Raw genomic sequence first — 20,612 nt, 5'->3', positions numbered from 1 at the left:
TGTGTTCAAGAGTCTGATCGCAGGATTATACCTGAGGTGTGTTTAGAGTCTGAAGGCAGGGTTATTCCTTAGGTGTGTTCAAGAGTCTGATGGCCGTGGTGAAGAAACTGTTCTTTAACCTGGTGGTCTTGCATTTTACACTTCTGTACCTCCGGCCTGAGGGCAGAAGTGTGAACAGTCCATGCTGGGGATGGGTGGAGTCTTTGAGGATGGATGCAGCTCTCCTGTGGACTCTGTGGTGGTAGATGCTCTGCAGGGAGGGCAGTGGAGTCCTGATGATCTTCTCGGCAGTCTTCACCACTCTCTGCAGACGTTTGCGCTCTGCCACAGTCGTGCTGCCGTACCACACGGTGATGCAGCTGGTCAGGAGGCTCTCGATCACACAGCTGTAGAAGTTGTTGAGGATCTTGGGAGACATCCCAAACTTCCTCAGTCTCCTCAGAAAGTACAGCCGCTGTTGAGCCTTTTTGACCAGCTGCGTTGTGTTTATTGTCCATGTGAGGTCCTGACTGATGTGGACGCCCAGGTATTTGAAGCTGCTCACTCCCTCCACTTCAAGTTCCCGGATGAACAGTGGCCGATGAGGTCTCCTCCCCTTTCTCATGTCCACTATCAGCTCCTTTGTCTTGACCGTGTTGAGAGCGAGATTGTTGTCTTCGCACCATAACACCAGCCTGGTCACCTCACTCCTGTAGGCCGCTTCATCTCCGCCAGTGATGCGTCCTATCACCGCGGTATCATCGGCGAACTTCAGGATGATATTGTCCTTGTGTGAGGCGACACAGTCGTGGGTAAACAGTGTGTAAAGGATGGGGCTGAGGACACATCCCTGTGGGGTGCCGGTGTAGGTGGTGATGCTGGCTGAAGTCCTGTTGCCAATCCTTACAGACTGGGGCCTGCCAGTCAGGAAATCCAGGAGCCAGTCGCAGAGGGAGGGGTGCAAGCTGAGTGTGGACAGCTTGTGGGTGAGTTTGTGGGGGATGACCGTGTTGAAGGCAGAGCTGTAGTCCACAAAGACCATCCTAATGTAGGAGTCTTTGTTTTCCAGGTGTGAGAGGGAGTAGTGGAGGGCAGCAGAGATGGCGTCTGAGGTGGATCTGTTATGACGGTAGGCATACTGCAGTGAGTCCAGGGTGTCCGGTATGCTGTGCTGGATGTGGGCCAGCACCACTCTCTCGAAGCACTTCATAATGATCGGAGTGAGTGCTACTGGCCTGTAGTCATTCAAGCAGGTGGGGGGGCTCTTCTTGGGGAGGGGGACGATGGTTGTGGTCTTGTAGCAGGTGGGAACAATGCTCTGGCTGAGGGAATGATTGAAAATGGAGGCCAGAACACCAGAACACCAAATATCCAGTGAGCTGATTTAGTTCTGTGGGAGCAAATGCCTTGTTAAAGAAAAGCTGCAGGCAGTTTCAATTAAAAAGCCAATGCAAAGTGGCTTTGAATGGTCCTGCAGTTTAAAGCACTGCCACTATGATCAGGAGATCACTGGTTCGAATCCCGTTCATGCAGCTTGCTATTGAGTTACCGGAGCCCTGAGAGAGCACAATTGGCCTTGCTCTCTCTCTGGATGGGTACAGTAGATGGCACTCTTTTCCCTTATCAGTCCAAAGAGGGGTGATGATCAGCACAAGGCTCCATCTGTGAGCTGATGTTTCAGAACCGAGTCGCTGCGCTTTTCTCCGAGTGGGCTGTGATGATACTCTGCAACTGCAGTTCAAAAAGAGGCAGGGTCTGACTTCACATGTATTGGTTGTTGGGGGAATTACTAGTGATTAGGGGAGTCCTAATGAGTGGGTTGGGTAATTGGCTTGTAAATTGGGGAGAAAATGGGAAAAAAATAGCCAATGCAAGCAACAAAAAACACGGGATTAAAACAAGAGATTTTTGGCGGGAGCAGGTTTAAAAAAGCCGTCCCACACAGACCTCTTCTGTCTGCAATGAAATTAAAGTCAAAGTAAATGTTTAGAAGATATATAACTTGTGTAAAAAAGTGTAATTATTATCACACTATCGTATGTAATGTAGCATTCTGCTAATGCCAGGCTAAAAACCTACAGGAACAAAATGAAAGCTTGCAGGATTCAGGATGCTTGTATAGAGCAGGCTAGGAGAACAGTGCATAATCAGCAGTGTGTGTCTCAGTGTGTGTGTTTATGCAGAGAGAGAGTGAGTAGTCTACAGTAAACATGGGCAGGTGTGAATGTGCAGACTGTTTTGCTCATGAATTTCTCCTTCTCCCAAAGTTCTGGCTTCAGCAGTTTGGAGAGCAGTCACCTTTCCTTCAGGTTTTAGTCCATTTTCTCCCCAACCGATCATTAGGACTCCCCCCATCACTACTAATGTCCCCTATCACTAGGAGAGTGAAGACTAGCACACGCCTCCTCCATTACTTGTGAAGTTAGACTCCGCCTCTTTCCCAGAATCACTGGGTAGCAGGAGCACTTAGAGGAAAGTGCTGTATTCCCAGCTCTGATACATTAGGTAATAGATGGTTGTGCTGACCAGCATCACACTAGGAGTCTCTCTCAGACTCTGGCTGCTGGTGGCATACAGTGTGATCCAGGATTCATACCAACAATCCTTGGATCACCTTAAGGCCAATTTATACTTCTGCATCAAACCTACACCGTAACCTGACATGCAACTTCCTAGGAATGTGACTATGCGTCTCTCAATGCGGCCATCTGCAGCGTGAATGTGATTGGGCTGGTCATGCAGCTATGCGCCATCAGCTGCTGGAGATCTGAGAGAGCTCACTTGGTCTTGCTCTCTCTGGATGGGTAGATGGCGCTCTTCCCCTCATCATTCCTACAGTACTTAATTTAAAAAGAAAACGTTTTGTATTCATTCTTTCTTAATAAAACTTAAGTATTACTTAAGGAGTCATTTTTTTCTATGTTTTTAATAGATGTCTTAGGTTTTTAGGATACCACCTACATTCTAGCTGATTTACTGTCAGTGTGATTATGTTTGGGAAGGGAGATTGTTTATGTATGTTGTATGTGTGCTTTATATATATTGTGTGTTTGTGTAAAGGCTTAGCGATATATAGTTTGAGCATCGTCATCGTGATGTGCGCATGCACACTAGTCACAGCGCAAGACGTGTGATGTCACTTAAGGCAATTAAATCAAACATGTCATGTTGCAGTTAAGTTTTGATTCTTGACACAAGAAGTAGATACACAGCGCTCTCTCTGTGTCTGAGTGAGTGACAGGCTGCTGCTGCCTGAGAAGCGTGAGGGGGAGGGGCAGGAGTAAACACGAGGTAACCACATGGCCTACATCCACATGGTTGGACACGTGCTTGTAAACGTGAATACGTGTTGAAAGCTGTGCACCTCAGTCCAGCACAGTTTTGCAGTGCAGATATTTCCAGTTACAGCTGAATTCACTCTTTAAATCCCATCTCTCTCTCTTTTAATTAATCTCTCTCTCTCTCTCTCTCTCTCTCTCTCTCTGTCTGTCTCTCAGGGTCGAGGTCTGGATACGTACCGGAGTCTTCCTCGTGATGCAGGCCACTGGACCAATCAGAGAGACTTCCAGCGAGAGACGGCTCGCTCCTCTTTGAGCGCCAATCACCCCATGGTGGACCGCTGGCTGGAGCGGCAGGAGCAGGTACCAACCTAAAGACCATGTTTATGAAGTGTTATGATGCACTAAAATGTGCTTTATTTAAAGCAGTTACCGTTACCGGTGCTACTGTCCAAAAGTTCCTCATCTTATCAATAACTTTATTACTGCAGTTCTTCACCTGTCAGACCTCTAATTCTTCTCTTCATTGCTGAAACTGAGACTTAGTCCCATCATTTTAATCTGAGCTAAAGGCTAAAGATGTTTCCATGTAGGTCAGCCAGACGTGACTCTTCCTGTTGCAGTTTTCTTCAGTTTCCAAGGGTCTTTTTTTTTTTTGAAGGTGTAGGAAACAGTACTCATCACTCTCTGGCTTTATCTGTAATTACTTTAAAGAAAAGACTTAAATACTTTTCTTTTAATAGTTACTGAGTTCTCTGTGTTTCTGTGTCTCTTTCTAGTTATTATGATGAAAGTGTGAATGTGCTGTGTGTAAGTGTGTAAATGCTTCACTAGAGAGTAACAGCAGTAACTCCGTCTGTTCCAGCACTACAGCTTTACTACAGATAAAGGATTTGTTAAATGACATTATTTAAAATCCATTTCCAAAGCTCTTTTTATTTCCATTGCTATAGACCCACTGTAAGCTGTTAACCAATGAATAGTTTCCAAGACAAATCACTCTCCCCCTTCTTTCTACAATATTATATTATTATTATTATTATTATTATTATTATTATTATTATTATTATTATTATTATTATTATATATTTAACAATATACATTTTCAGTTTTTAGTTCTGCAATTTTCCTTTAAGTTTCCTTAAAAGCCCTGGCAGTTTACTGATCATCTTTGTGCCATTAAAGTTAATTGAATTGTGTATTATTTCAGCTTATTCACTGGTCCTTAATGAGCCTAAATGAGCAAAATAAACTTTATGGTTTATTTTGTGATGTTTAGTGATGTTGTAAAACCTTTAAGCGGTGGTGTATCTTCAGAATGTCCTCTTTGCAGCAGAAGAAAAAAACATCCTTTTTAAAAGTCAATGAAAAACAGCATATACATTTTTTTCCCCACATCATGTTGGTACATTTCTATGGTGCAGAGTTGGTAGGGGTATAAACCCCACGGTTCGTTATGTTTTCAGTATGTTTTTGGTACGGTTGGTGGAACAAAATAAAGAGGCTGGTCATTCTGTATAGTCTCACCTTTATTACCTTTATAAGAACAATAAATATTCAATATAATCATGTTAAGTTTTTTGGTATGGAATGTTGTAACGGTGTTCGAGCTCTTTTATTAAATGCTTGAAACCAGGATTCTCTCCTACTGTCATCATGGTAGGCTTCAACTTTTAGATCTTGTTGGAACAAACAAACAATGAGTCTGACTGTGACTCTTTATTAAAAACAAAAACAACAGCATTACTTTAACTGATTAAACAGCAATAGAGAGAGCGAGAAACACAGATGGCGCGAGCGAAAGAGAGAGAGCTAGAGTGGTACACAGTACGAGCGCCTAACCCTGCGTTCACACTGGTCAGTAATGAGTTGCTAATAGCCACAGTGCTACAGCTTCACTTTCCGGGTTATGTTCATTGGTTCCACAAGTCTCCTTTAGACCACCTGTGTATGGTGTATTCTGCGTGTGTTTGCCCGAACCAAACCGTGAAAAAAGAATACACGTACCGCTACACCCCTAAGAGTTGGTGATCCTGGCTCTGTAATGCAGTTAGTTAGTATAAAAATCAGGATAACCCTTTTTTTTTATTGATTTATCTTGCCATTTGTCCCACCCATTCAGCTGCTACTCAGCTGTTTATCCCCCATCACTAGTGGTGTCCAGACTAGCACATGCCTCCTCTAATACATATATGTGAAGTCAAACTCCGCCTCTTTTCGAGCTGCTGCTGATGCACCATTGCATAGCATCACAGCGCCCTCGGGGGAAAGCGCAGCGACTCGGTTCTGATACATCAGCTCACAGATGCCTCGTGCTGATCGACATCACCCTTTGGAATGATGAGGGGAAAGAGCGCCATCTACCCACCCAGAAAGAGAGAGCAAGGCCCATTGTGCTTTCTCAGGACTCCGGCAGCTGATGCTGCATAGCTGCATGACTGGGATTTGAACCATGCAATCTTCAGATCATAGTGGCAGTACTTTAGACTTCTCGCTGGATCACTCTGAGCCCAGAGTACAATTTTTTTTTTTTTTTTTATACTTTTTTTCCATACTGGAAATGGATTAGTGTGATCAGGGTGGGTTGTGTAATCTTGTTGTTTTGTAAGGGATTGAATTTGTTCATTTATTTGTGTTCTCCCCAGCTTTCCACGATGATAACACTCCTCAGTAACAGTAACCACATGGCTGGCCTGCAGGACAGTATCTGTTAGCAGGGTTTATGTCCTGTGCCGTGAGGTCAGTTCGGAAAGGGGGTCCAGCACTGAGGGGGCAGCTTTTACTCTCAAGGTCATTCACTTTTTGAATAATTGCTGTCAGACTTGCTGAAAGCTCTGGACTCTGGACTGGAGAATTATAATGGATTCTTCTGTTACTCTACAGATAAATGGATTGAGATATCTCTTAATTTACTGTGTTTTCCCGAATAAAGATAATGGATATTAAAAAGAGCAGCAGGTTAGGATGTAGGATGATCTCTACTTCAGCTCTTCCCCAACTCATCCCCTCCAAAAGTATTGGATTCAAGAGAACCCAGTTTCCACTCCTACACAGCTTAACCTGTCATGAAACAACTTAGAATGGCTGCATCTCATCTCCAGTTTTATCTCCTGATTTTATCTTGTTAGAGATGAGCAACGAACCCGTGTATAAAGACACTGTGGTCCGCACCAAGATGGACAGTTCTCCGACAGGTGTTCATTACAGGCACTGTTTGACTGTTTAAATACCGTATTTTTCACACTATAAGGTTCACTTAAAATCCTGGGACTGTAGTCTGCTGCTAACCCCGGCTAGCACTGCTGGAACTGCATTGGCATTAGCCGCTAACCGCAGAGCTAGCTCTTGTGCCGTTTAGAGGTGAGTATAACAAGCAATGTGGGATGAACCGCTAGCTAATATCACCCTAGCTTACCGAAAACTCATGGTTCCTCAATGCAGTGCTGTCGGGCGGCATTTACTAACGCTAACTGCGGCTAGTGGCTAGCCGCTAATGCTATAGCTGCTGCACCTAGCCTTAGTGGAAATCTGGAATTCTAAGCTTATTGTAAATAAACGGAAGCACTTTACTTTTTTTTTTAGTTTTCAGAAGAGAAATGTGTGTCGATTAACATTCAGCATTCCAGATTTTTTTCCCCCAGAGTTACAGTTTTGTTTACTTAGCTTAGCATTGCTTAAACCTCCTGTTATGTTCATTTGTCAGAAACAGCAATGGTGTTTCTGGGTCAGTTATTCAAAAGAGTCTGAAACAAACAAAAAAAAAAAAAAACAAGCAGTGTGAATATTTCTTTACTAACTCAGTTACTAATTATTCTATTCACTTGTTTTCCATTAGAAAAATACAATTATTGTTTCACTACTTTATTACTTTTAAAAGAGCAACATTCAAAACACATAACATTGTGTTTTACATAACATTGAAACATAACATTGCAATTTAGTTTTTGTGGTTTTAATTATGTGAGATGAACCATTTTCATATTATATATGTTGAATACACTAATTAAGTAAACAGAAATTTTATACTGTAAAAAAAATACTATTAACTAATTTTCCTACAACTTCAAGATCTTCTATATCTTTAAAACAGGTCAATTTGACCCATAACATAACAGGAGGGTTAAATTAACTACCCACCATCCCCTCCCCCACCACAATTGGTGAGACCTGCTAAATTAGAAGGGACACATGGTGACACCGCTGTTCCTTACTGGTGTCGCATAATGCGCCTTATATTCCAGTGCGTATTAAGTATGAAAATAGACCCGAAAATAGATGTTTATTGATAGTGAACCTTAACCATAATCTGATGCACTTTAAAATATGTTAATGAGGTCCTGAAATCTATGCCATGAAGGCCATAATATCGTCAGACCTCTCCCTGATTTGAAAATGTGTGGGATGCTATTTGGCATGATATCACCACTCTCAACCACCCCTTCCACTAAATCTGCAGGAAATATTCATGATTCAGGAGAATATTCAAGCTGTATGGGATGGATTTTTGCAGGACTCCATTAGGAACCTCTACAGCTCCATTCTCTCAACCACATCTGGTTTAAATATGTTAAATACGGCCCATATATTAGTGTAAATGTTTAATCATGTTATTGTTCCTGGTATCTTTTCTCTTCTTTTTGAATAGTATTTCAGTCCCACACTTCCCATTTTAAACTATTTTATTGAGGATGAGCTAAGTATCTGTTTAGGAAGAGCAAACCCAGCTCAAATAGAGCTTTTTAAGGGCCTGTCATTTGAACCGAGAGTCATGTGGGAAAGTGCATGTGTTTGTGTGTGGGTGGCTGAGTGTGTGGGACTGCATAGGATAAATGGCCTGTGTGTGTGTGTGTGTGTGTGTGTGTTTGCTCTGGGAGAGCACAGGACAGTTGAGCTGTTTCAGACAACTGACAACTGTTTTATATTCACATCTTCTAAAACCCAGCAGCCTTCACTGTGGGAACCGGGGCTCTGTGTGACAGAATGGGTTTAAGAGTGTGTGTGTGTGTGTGTTTGCTTTAAAATTCCTCCTAAATGAGACTTAAACACACTACTATTCTCATTCATCACTGCAGGTTCGAGGCCTCACTTTCAATGTAAATATCCCATATATTGAGTAATGTAGCTCCACTTACCTCTGATACAGTTCAACTGCCTCTGAGTGTGTGTGTGTGTGTGTGTGTTTTTATTGGTGTGTGTGTGTTTTTATTGGTGTGTGTGTGTGTGTGTGTGTGTGTGTGTGTGTGTGTGAAGAGAGAGTGATTAAGCAATCTGTGTTGATTTAATTGACTCACTTGAGCTGGAGTTAATGGCTGTTTTGGACGTGTTGATGTATTTCAGCAGAGGTTGGAGAGTCCAGTTGTTTGGTAGCGTTGCGTAACATCCATTCAGCCAGAAACAAAACAACCCGTGTGTGTGTGTGAGAGAAAGAGAGAGAGAGAGAAAGAGAGAGAAAGAGAGAGAAAGAGAGAGAAAGAGAGAGAGAGAGAGAGAAAGAGAGAGAAAGAGAGAGAGAGAGAAAGAGAGAGAAAGAGAGAGAAAGAGAGAGAAAGAGAGAGAGAAAGAGAGAGAGAAAGAGAGAGAGAAAGAGAGAGAGAAAGAGAGAGAAAGAGAGAGAGAGAAAGAGAGAGAAAGAGAGAGAGAGAGAAAGAGAGAGAGAGAGAGAGAGAGAGAGAGAGAAAGAGAGAGAAAGAGAGAGAGAGAATTAAATGGCCATGTAAAAAGTAGAATATAATGCTGATTTTAAGGCCATTTTCACAGTTATTTCCAATAGAAATAAATTCCACATACCGTACAACTATAGGCTTGTTTAGAGGCGGTACTCACTATTGCTGGTTTGTTTTCACACACAAGAAACATGGATTGGTTGCACAATTGCGTAATCACATTTATCACTTTTCTGCATGTATTTTCACAAATGCTTTGTCTTTTGAATACAAACATGTATCTAAAACTCTCTCTCTGTTGTGTGCAGTTTTTACTAGTTTTCATTAGGGCTGCAACTAATGATTATTTTGGTAACCGACTAATCTGGCGATTATTTTTCATGACAAGCCAATTAGTCAGTGAGTATTTTGCCATGCCCTCAGACTCTGCATGCTATGATTATGGCTCCTGTTTCTAGCTTTCAATATCGCTTCAAAAAGATAGCAGCTGCTAGGTGCTATATGGAATTTAAATAGCCTGCACATGTCCAAAATATTACACTTATATATTGTCCCTTGTATTTTCTGTAGTACTGCAAACTAACAATTTTAGACGCCAATGAATATTTGGAGTCAACACATTTTTATAACTGACATTTTCGATTATATCGATGAATCGTTGCATCCCTACTTTTTAGGTTTTAACTAGACACTTTATAAGCATGTCTGTTTAAAGTTACTTTGGAACATCTTTTGCTGTTAATTTGTGAACGTAATTTGAATCATGCTAATTAGTGAGTTATAAGGGTGAGTGTTCAGTGAAGTTTCTCCTACACAGAGACTGGAGCAGCATTAGCATTAGCTGCTAACCGCACTAAACACTAGCCTTATAATCCGGTGCCCCTGATGTATGAAAATAGACCAGAAAAAAGACGTTCATTGCTAGTGTGCCTTATAATACGGTGCACCTTATAGTGCAAAAAAATACGGTACTATAGAGCGATAGGCCTCATACCAGAACTGAGCACAAGCTTCTTCCACTCCAGATCCCGTTCTCTTCCTTATATCACAGCATGATGTGAATTTATGATAGTGGTGTAAAAGTAAATTACTCCTGTACACAAACACTAAGGGTGAACTCACGCTAGGCACAGTTCGGTTGAATACTCCTTGTGGGCCTGCAGTCACACTGCGTTTAAACAATCCGTGCCCAAGCACTCTTTGGCCATTTCTCACTGCTAGTGGGCTTGCAAGTGTTGTGCTGAATTCAACACCCCCGCCATACAAAGCACCCTCTCTCTTGGGAGCGCATCTTAATAAAAGCAGAGATAATCCACTTTAACGTCCAAGAGAACGGTGCACTGTGTGTACTGTGCCCAGACACCGTTCAGAGTGATCACACTAGACAATCGAGCCGTGTTTTGGGAGGTAACCGTGCTCAGGCACAGCACTGATTGTCTAGTGTGAGTACACCCTAATTCTCACCTAATGCTGCTTATTAAAATGACCAGGTTTGTTGGTAGAATTTTTATCCATTCTGACAAATCCACAGGAGAGTATCGTCCACACTTCACCATCACGCTCACCAAAACACCAGCACGTGTGTCCGTGTCCTATCAGGTGTGTTCTTACATCTCAAGTGTGTCTAAATGTGCGTGGGTAAGTGTGTGAGTGTGAGACGCGTGTAATAAATCATGTAGAGTAAAATAGAGCAGTCGTAAATCACTCTCCTTTAGACTATCCCTGCAACAACACTCCCCCCCTCTCTCTTTCTTTCCTCCTCTCTATCTCTCCCCTCAAACCTTTCAGTTCTCTCACTCATTCGCTCTCTCTCTCTCTCTCTCTCTCTCTCTCTCTGTTTGTTTTAATGACTGTACTACAGGTCTAGCGCCACCTACACACACCCATTTTCATCTTTCTCTCTTTTCATCTGCAGTTTCTCCAGGAGATGGAACTAGAGTTTTTTATATTTTACAGTCATTGATTGGCTCTATGTATTTCTTTATCATTCTTTCTCTTTCTTTTCTCCCTCCCTCTTTCTCTCTCTCTCTCTTCTCTCCCTTTCTCACTATTTTCTTTCACTCTGTTTCATTCTCTCTTTTCCTCTCTCTTCTCTCTCTCTCTTCTCTCCTTCTCTCTCTTTCTGCCTCTTTCACTTTCAGTTTTCAATCACTCTTACCATTTTCTCCCCTCTGTCTCTCGTTCTCTCTTTCCCTCTTATTTTATCTTATTCCCACACTATTTTCTTTCCCTCTTTCATTATTTTCTCTCATTTCTTTCTCACTCTCACTGTGTTCTCCCTCTCTCACTTTTTTCTCTCTCCTCTCACTAGTTTCTCTTCCTTTCTCCTCTGTTTTCTCACTCTGTGTTTTATTTCTCTCACTTTCTCACTGTCTGTTTTCTCTCCCTCTATCACTCTCTCACTGTTTTCTCACCCTCGCTCTCTGTTTTTTCTCTCACTCATTCATTGTTTTCTTACCATCTATTTCTGTTTTTTTCTCTCACTGTTTTCTCTCCCTCTATCACTCTCTCACTGTTTTCTCTCCCTCTGTTTTCTCTCCCTCTATCACTCTTTTACTGTTTTCTCTCTGTTTTTTCTCTCACGCTCTCACGGTTTTCTCTCTCTCTCTCTCTCTCTCTCTCTCTCTGTTTTTTCTCTCACTTTCACAGTTTTCTCACCCTCTCTTTTTTTCTCTGTTTTCTCTCTCCCTCTCTCACTGTCTGCGTTTTCTCTCACTCTATTCCTCTGTCAGTCTCTCTGACTATATCCCTCTCCGTCCAGTAGGTGTTACTGTGGCTCTGTAATTGAGGTGTGTGTGTGTGTGTGTGTGTTTGCGTGTGCGCGCATACATGCGTGTGTGTTTCCTATTCTTACGTGTTCTTTTTATCTTTTCTCCTATTACACACACACACACACACACACACACCCCTCAAGTCAGGGTCTTTATCAGAGTCTGTGAAACAGGCAGACTGAAAGACATGACAGGAATACACTCTTTCTTCCCCTTTTCTGTTTCTTCTGTTCTTCTGATGTTCTCTCTTTATTTTTCTCTCTCTTATTCACTTGTTTTTCTATCTCTATAGCAGGATTGTCATTCAGATGTTCTGGCAGTGAATAAAGCCTGAAGAAACTATAGTGCAGCTTCAAAACCAGCAGAATGGAGAGATTTAACTAAATTATCTTCTATTCTGCAAGGGACACATATCGTTTGATCTTGCATTTCACCATGTCGTCCCAAATTAGTTTGTTGTGAGTGTGTTCACGAAAGCTCACACTGTCTTGTGTGTCACTGATCTGGAAAGCTACCTATTAAGCCATCCACTACTTTCTTCCACGCTTCATTTTCCTCCAAACTGTCAACATACATCACTGTGCTGAACAGGCTCAGGTGCTCTCTCTCTCTCTGTGTCTCTCTCTCACACACAGTCACTCACTCTTTCTAACTGAGATGATTTGTACTTATACAATTATTTAAAGGTTGGCAGGTCTGTATGGTTATTATGGGAGTATAGTGTATAGGGTAGTATAAGGTACTATGGGTATTAAAGTGTAGTATAGTGGGTGTATATAAGGATTATACTTACTATTATACGTTATATAAAGTAATAAGAATGATACTAATAAAAAGTAACTTTTAATGACTGAAAATACTGGAAACGCTTATGACTGATACAACATTTCTGTAAAAAAGTGTCTGCAGTCATATTATAACTTTGAATGTTTTTGCTATATTAGATTTTTTCTTCATGTTTGGCCTCATGTTTGTTTTTTATTCAGGTGTATGTAAAACCTGCACACCTCTCCTCCCTCTCTCCTTTATTCTTTTTTTCTCTTATCTTTTTCACTTTCTTCATCTCTCTCTTCTCCCTACCTCAAAATCCCTTCTCTTCAACTCTTTTCTTACTTTTAACTCTCCACTCTTGTCTTTCTCTTTTACGCTCTCTATCTCTGTCTATATCTCTCTTTAAATCTGTCTCTCTTTCTCTCTCGCTTTATCGCTCTCTTTCTTTTTCTCTCTTTATCTCACTTCATCTCTCTCTTTCTCTTTCACTCTGTCTCTCTTTCTTGTTCTCTATCTCTCTTTCTTTCTCTCTAACTCTCTCTCACTCTTTCTATCTCTCTTTCTTTCTTTTTCTCTATCTCTCGCTCTCTCTTTCTTTCCTTCTTTCACTCTCTCTATCTCTCTCTCTCTCTTTCTTTCCCTCTCTTTCCCTCTCTATCTCTTTGTCTGTCTTTCTCACGCACTCTCTTTATCTCTATCTTTCTGTCTTTTTCTCTTTTTTTGCTCTCTCCATCTCTTGCTCTCTCTCTCTCTTTCTCTCTCTCGCTTTATCACTCTTTCTTTTTCTCATTTCTCTCTCTCTCACTTTATCTCTTTTTCTCTATTTATCTCACTTTATCTCTCTCTCTCTTTCTCTTTCTTTTTCTCTATCTCTCGCTCTCTGTCCCTCTTTCACTCTCTCAATCTCTATCTCTCTTTCTCTTTCTTCATCTGTCTTTTTCACTCTCTCTCTTTGTCTGTCTTTCTCTCTCATGCACTCTCTTTATCTATATCTTTCTCTTTCTGTCTTTTTCTTTTTTTTGGCTCTATCTTGCTCTCTCTCTCTCTCTCTCTCTCTCTCTCTCTCTCTCTCTGATTACAGTACCCAACCAAGCTCATTGTTACTGCTTCCTTCAAAATCCCCAATGATGTTGTGTGTGATTGTATGAGTGTGTGTGTGTTTGTGTGTGTGTGATTGTATGAGTGTGTGTGTGTGTGTGTGTGTGTGTGATTGTATGAGTGTGTGTGTGTGTGTGTGTGTGTGTGTGTGATTGTATGAGTGTGTGTGTGTGTGTGTGTGTGTGTGATTGTATGAGTGTGTGTGTGTGTGTGTGTGTGTGTGTGGCAGCAGTCTTTCTTCTCTTCCACTCATTGTGTGTGTGTTTTGCTTCATAGCACATTTTTCATATTTCATAATCCAGCGGCGAGAGGAAGACAGCGGTGGACCGACTGCACCTTACCACCCGTGTGTGTGTGTGTGTGCTCCCACCACAGTAACCCAGTTAGCGTGTGTACCGCACACTCGCTGGCAGACTGTGTGTGTAAACACTTTTTAAAGTAACTACTCGACAAATTGGCTCAGGGCATGATTATGTAACTTTCTTGGCCTTATAGCCACACAGCACACAGACACACACACACACACTTATATGCACACACACACACACACACAGAGCGAGACCACACTGCTGCAGACACACACTCAGACTCTCATTAAACTTGCATGTCCCGGGTGGTCAGTCTGGTGCCACAAGCACATATACAGCATACAGTGACTCAGTGAATACCTTCTCTCCTACACACACACACACACACACACATATGAACACACATACACACACACTCGTACAGTATGTGCCTGCACACACACACATACTTTGTGTATTTCCCAGCAGCTGCTCACCGTGCTCGACTGCTGAATAATTGATGTAATGGTCTCCTTCACAGTACAGTGACGGGGGAAAAGTGTATAGGTTTGTGAATGTGTGTGTGTGTGTGTGTGTCTGTCTGAAGTTTTAGGTCCTGCCTCTCACAAAACCTCGTAATTGTCCCGGAGGCATTTTCACGCAGGAAAATCGTTAAGTTCCGACGATTTCCTGAAGCATCTGCGGGAATTTTCTTCTGATCCATTTTAATTCCATAACACATAAAGCGATTAGCCTAATGGTGTCATAACCACCCTTATCAATACTGCAGCCTGGAGGCTTTCAGACGCTCGGTCCCGACTTCCGTCACCGCCCCGTTCTATTGGCGTGCACTGAGAGGCCAATTTATTAGAAACACTTAATGCTGTACACTTCGATGTGTCTGAGAAATAGTTTGCAAAACAGTCTGTGGACAGCAAAACTAATCCATCCGAAAGTTTCTGCAATTCTGGTTCCTCTAAATTACTTTTTTTTTTTCGCTGGCATTGTTTTCCTATTTTCAATAGTGATTCCAGATGTGTTCTGGTTAGATACTCGGTCTGGAAACAAGAGAGCCCTATAAAAACGGCGATCTTAGTGGCACCAGCACCCTCCTGGTTCGCGAACCTGATTTTGAACCATTCGACTCGTTTCCACCAACTAAAGTAAGTTCCTGATCCAGAAATGTTCGTTTGTTCTTTAGCGCAAACTATGTTCACCGCCTCTGCATAGCGCTAACTCTTTTTATTGTTCAAAAACAAGTATATCGGACTGTAGCCTGTGAGTTTACTGAGTTAAAACAAGCTACATGGGACGAACCGTTGACAGCACCCTGGTTTTCCTCAGGCTTGGGCTATTGGGTTGCTTACGTCCCGCTAATGCTGTGGTTAGCGTCTAATGCTAATGCTGCTGCACCCAGCCTTAGTGCTAGAGAAACTTTACTGAAAACTCACTCTTAGACACAATATTGGAAATCTAAAGGGGGTCTATTTAGGGCGTCCTGGGGTAATTTTCTCTTTTATTGGGGGTCCTCTGTGACTTTATTCCCATCCAGAACGACCATGTATGTGTTTTTCTCAGACGTCCTCTGAGAAAATAACAGGCTGAATTATTTTATTTTCGCTGAACACCGTGTTCCTCTGGTAAATTTAGTCCGGTCCTCAGTTTCGTCACTTCATGTTTACTAATATAGCTGTTTGTCCACTGCCGCGCACTGTAATTACACCATGGAGATCCACGTGTAAACACAACAGCGAGTGGAAATGGAGGAGCTACTGAACGTGATGTCATGTGACAGAGAAAGCCTAAAAACTCACTGATTCTCCGTTTTTTTTTTTTATTGTAGTCCGGATGCATGAGTTTTATCACTGAGTAGAAGTGTAAAATCATTTTCACAGACGTCCCCCTGAAAAACTAATCGCGTCTGGATAGAGCAAAAACCTACTGTAAATAAACGGCAGCACTTTACTAATAAACGTTTTTTATCCAGCACTTATTTGACTTTGCGCTTCTCCCAGCTTCCCCATTAGAAGGGAAACATGGTGACATCCTTGCTCACTTTATAATCCGGTGCGCCTTATTTATGAAAATAGACCAGAAAATAGACGTTCATTGATAGTGCACCTTATAGTCTGAAAAATACGGTAAATATCAATGTAACAGTCTGACAATCATGATGGCAAGATTGCAATGCCTTTTGGGACACATTTAGCTTGTGTAGGATGCAGAGATGTTTACTATGAATTATGGTGCATTATGGGAGTTTATAGTGCCCTCAAAAACATATTTCAGAAAAGAAACTCTCAGAAAAAAATGGCCGATGTACTCAATAGTGCCCTAAATAAATTAGCAGCCGATTGTGGTCTATTTAGGTAGTGGCACATTGTAGATCTATAGCTGTGTCTTTTATCTATTATCCCTCCTCTATCCAATCCGGCAGTGCATAGAAAAACAGAGCACCAGTGTCCAAGTATTATTTGGATAGTGAGCTTTTCTCACCACACCAATATATGTAGACCTGGCCACCGACCTCTCATTAAACGCTGGGGGATGACTGACACATGACTGACACACATCTCCCGTATCACCCGTATCAGTGCTGCACACACTGCCGTGTCAGACACCCACAACGCTCCATCCCCCAAATAATATCAGCTCAACACTGGTCATTTCCTGCTCTCCTACAACTGACGGACACACTGATAAACTGTGCTGTAGCAGACGGACTGCGGTCAGCAATTGCAAACCAACAAAGTGCATCAATATGGTGGAGATACCCGTCTAAACATGGTCAACTGGTGTAGTGCAAACTGTTATACTGAATAGCTGCTGTTCAAGAGTTTTAATAGAGATTTAGTTGACCAATCACGCGTCTTTCTGCTTCAGTTTTCAGCCTCTCATTGCTGAGCTTCTGACTGGTATTTTTTTTAGCAGCAGTGTTCATTTTGACAGGTGATTTAATTTAGTTTTAGTCTTAACTGCAATGAACTGCAGCTTCCTTTAACCAAGGAGACTCTACAATGAGCCTCACGCAGAGGTGCTGTAATCCTTAACTCCCCAATGCAATCTCATTGCAAGATCCCTGAAATTGTATGTTAAGAAATATCACACGGTTGCATATTTTGGTTGGAGATCAGTTCTCAGCTTTTGTCAAGGGATCCACTGTCCTGCACAGTGTCAACAGTTTCCTGCAGCAGAGCATCTGCGCTAACTCATCAGCTAATGATGAAGTCCTTCAGGAGCTGGGAGATGTATGGGAGATGTATAGACGAGGGGGTAGGAGTAGTTAATGTTGTACAGAGCAGAGGGTCTGAAGGACGTGAGAATCAATCATGAGGTAGACTTTAGATAAGGACTTTATTGCTATGGTTGTGAATCATGGACAACTTAAGAGCCTCAGCTTTCAGAAAACATAACAAAATGTAGAGAATTATTTGATAAAGAACATGCTGTATGTGAGTAATAGATCTGGAATTCATACTATGTTATAGGGATGTCAGAATACACAGAATCTGCTAGTCGGTACAACAACTGTTGAAATTCTATCATTGTCAATACCACATGCTGTTTTTTTCTGGTTCGAAACTAAGAAAGGAATGCAGTTCTTCTGCTGGTTAAACCTATAGTAGCGTTTGGATGATAGTTTTTGGTCCATCCATTTGGAATCAACCACTTACTACTCACTGAACAGGCTGAAAAATGCACTCTTGAGAGGGTTATCTGGTTAGTGGTGTTAAAAAAAAGGTTATTCTATTAATCTTTTTTGTTTTTGACTTTCATACAGTTTGTGTAGCTCAGACACACACACACACACACACGTACACACACACACACACACGTTCACACATAGCAACAGTGAAGTGAGGTGCCATGGCAACAGAGAGTGGACAGGATCCAGCACATTGTAATTTGGGGCACAGAGTCTTCTCCTGTAACAACCTTAAAATTTTAATGACGCGTGTGTGTGTGTGTGTGTGTGTGTGTGTGTGTGTGTGTGTGTGTGTGTGGTGACCTTAGATATCTCCTCAGTCCATGTGATTGTGGGTTGAGCATGCGCGTCTGTGTAACCTGCAGCTACCTGAGGAGTGTGGTGAAATGCACCTCAGTGTATCGAAGTGTGTATGTGTGTAGTGTGTATGTGTGTAGGGGGCGTGTGAAGTATTATGGAGCTCTGATGCTTGTTGAGGTTGATGATGAGTCTCTTCAGTCTTCTTAAAAAGAGAAGGACACTGCAGTTGCCTCTAGAGGTGTGTAAACTGTGTGTGTGTGTGTGTGTTAGTTAAGAAAGTGTGTACATTGTGTTTCTGCAGGTTTTTTCAGTGGTGAGTTCAGATCTCGGTCAGATATCATTGTTTGTCCATCATTTAACTATTAAATCAGACTATTTAATTTTTTATACTAATTAGTGCTGGGAGGCATGACCAAAAATGTGTTTCACACTATTTTTATTATTTTATTATTATTTTTGGGCTTTAATATGGGTTTGTGACTTATTGTAGTATTATAGTATGTATATATAGTATAAAACACCAAGGCTTTAAATATCAATTTACAGTATGTTATTATTGAATTTGTTAAGAGGAATTAAAGTTTTAAAGTCAGCCACAATTCCCTTCTTTCTCCAGTTAACAAATACATTCAATTCAGTGTGCATTAAAATTATCCTTCAAGCTACAGTATCAGTATATTTGAACATGGCTATAGCTTCTGCTCTCAAAGTTTATTTTCACCTTGTATCCAGACTTTTAGGGAGTTTTATCACTGTGCTGAATAAATGTTTCTGTACCCGGGACTAATTCTGTACTCATCTGGGGGACGAGAGGAACTTTTCTCTGAGTTGTGGCTCACACAGTGCTATTCCTCTCTGTAGTTTTTCTATTTTACTCAAATAAAAACACTCATATAGTGAGAAACAGCAGCAGGAGCTCCTCAGATAAAGTGCTGTTCTCATTTCTCTCCAGGTAGAACAGAGCGAGACGAGCGTTTAACTCCACATCGCTTTCAAACACAGTGTTTTCAATGGGACGTGCAGCACAAATGTACACATAGTAAACATGTCACGTGGCTGCGAGCAGTGAACGCTGCACATGCATCCCTCTTAGTGTGTAAACAGCATGGAGCAGCAGAGACGGCGTTTTTTTATTCATAGCTGTGGTAATTGTAAAAGTGTTTTCTGGCTAGTATATCAGGTTAAACTGCTCCTTATCAACAGTTTAGCTCAAATGAAAGGGGAATATTTGATAGCTGGGTCGGATCAAGAAAGGATCACATTCTTACCCACAAACGAATTGCTCCAGAGTTCACTTGGAGCCTCCTATAGCTGTTCTCGGCTGTTTTAGTCTGTGAGTGTGATTACTGTTTTCACACCTGCTCAATCAATCCGCACTAAAGTGTACAACTAACTATAGTTCGTTTCAACTGGACAAAATATTGCTGGTGTGAAAACGCCATTAAGCTGCTTTCACATATAACTAACTAAAATATAACTGGCAGTTATAGTTTATAATATTCGGCCACAGCATAAATTTATGGATAAAGTTCAACAAAACAAAAAGTTCAATCTGCTTGCTGGTTAAACTGCGAGTGAACTGGGGGAACGACGTGGAAGAAGCTCCCCTCGCCATGGAGATCTGCGCAAGTGCAGTAGCCATAACAACTCAAGAAATCGTCTTTTTATTGGTGCTTTATGGATCCAAATGCTTCAAACTAATCATTCTTACGTTTTTTTTGTCAGATTCTATCAGCACAGCCAATCACAGGGCAGCTAACCTGTTGTCTTTAAATAAGGAGTACACATATGCAGATGCTTCTTTAAGAGCCCCTCCCACTTTTGTGCCCAATCTAAGCAGAAACATTTATTTCCGAAAGCTAAACTAAAGAAATTAGTTTTTAGTATGTCAATAATAAAGCTAATGTGTGTAGTATGGGACTTTGCATTGCATGGGCTGTGAGCCCTGTAACTGGTGAAGGCATTGTGGGTAATGTAGTTCTTGTGGTTTCAGGAGGAAGCTCGAGAAGAGGAAGACAACGGACGGATTGATCCAGTGGGGCGAGCAGATACCTGTTTAGAGCACGTGGGAGTGAGGTCACTCGAGTAAGTCTCAGTCTTTTAAACACACACACACACACGTCTACACTTGTACACTCCTAAACTCTGGTCCGTGGTTCACCCCTGTAATAAGCGCTGGTGTGTGAGTGTTGTTCTCACTCTGTGCTGCTTGTGTTTAATCTCTCTCCCCGGCCTCAGTTTGATCTGCAGGTAATGAATCACGCCGCTGCTTTTGTTGCTGCTGCTGCTGCTATCTTGTTTTCGTTCATGTTAGGATGCAGTTTCTAAAGGAAAACAACTTCCCCTCTCTATAAAAGAGAGAGACTGCTGCTGCTGCTGCTGCTGCTTTCCTCTGACTCTCTCTGTAACTGTGATTGAAAGAATCCTCGTCACTACCTGTTATCAGATCAAATCAAATCTGAACGTACCCATGCTGATCATACTGTATGAGTATATTCAGTATATCAGTATATTCATCATCACCATAGAATTAATAAAGTAATTAAGAATACTGAAACTCTGCAAATGTGTCATTTGAAAGCACCAGCAGTCTTTTCTAAATTATTTCTTCTCAAATGTGCCAATAAAAGCGTTTTAAAAATCTTTAAAGTTAGGTTGTTCAATAGCATGAATGTAAAGCTATGGTATGGTGGTGTACAGCAGTGTAGGTCTGCATTAAAAAGCCCATAGAAAACTTTATATCCAAACTGAATGGATTG

The 20,612-nt window shown here is 41.6% G+C and overlaps 1 protein-coding gene across 2 annotated transcripts in view; it reads left to right on the top strand.

The window, feature by feature from the left end:
- Positions 1–20,612, top strand: part of pard3ab (par-3 family cell polarity regulator alpha, b) — a 228,054-nt gene that overhangs the window by 76,918 nt on the left and 130,524 nt on the right. For both annotated transcript variants that reach the window (XM_049478959.1, XM_049478958.1), the window contains exons 5-6: positions 3,477–3,620; positions 19,847–19,938. In XM_049478959.1, the coding sequence (XP_049334916.1) occupies positions 3,477–3,620; positions 19,847–19,938 (236 nt within the window). The remainder of the gene's footprint in view (positions 1–3,476; positions 3,621–19,846; positions 19,939–20,612) is intronic.

Source organism: Astyanax mexicanus, chromosome 4, assembly GCF_023375975.1.
Source record: "Astyanax mexicanus isolate ESR-SI-001 chromosome 4, AstMex3_surface, whole genome shotgun sequence".
Classification (NCBI taxonomy): domain Eukaryota; kingdom Metazoa; phylum Chordata; class Actinopteri; order Characiformes; family Acestrorhamphidae; genus Astyanax; species Astyanax mexicanus.
The sequence above is the reverse complement of the archived record's forward strand: the minus strand, read 5'-3'. Positions and strand labels throughout refer to the sequence as shown.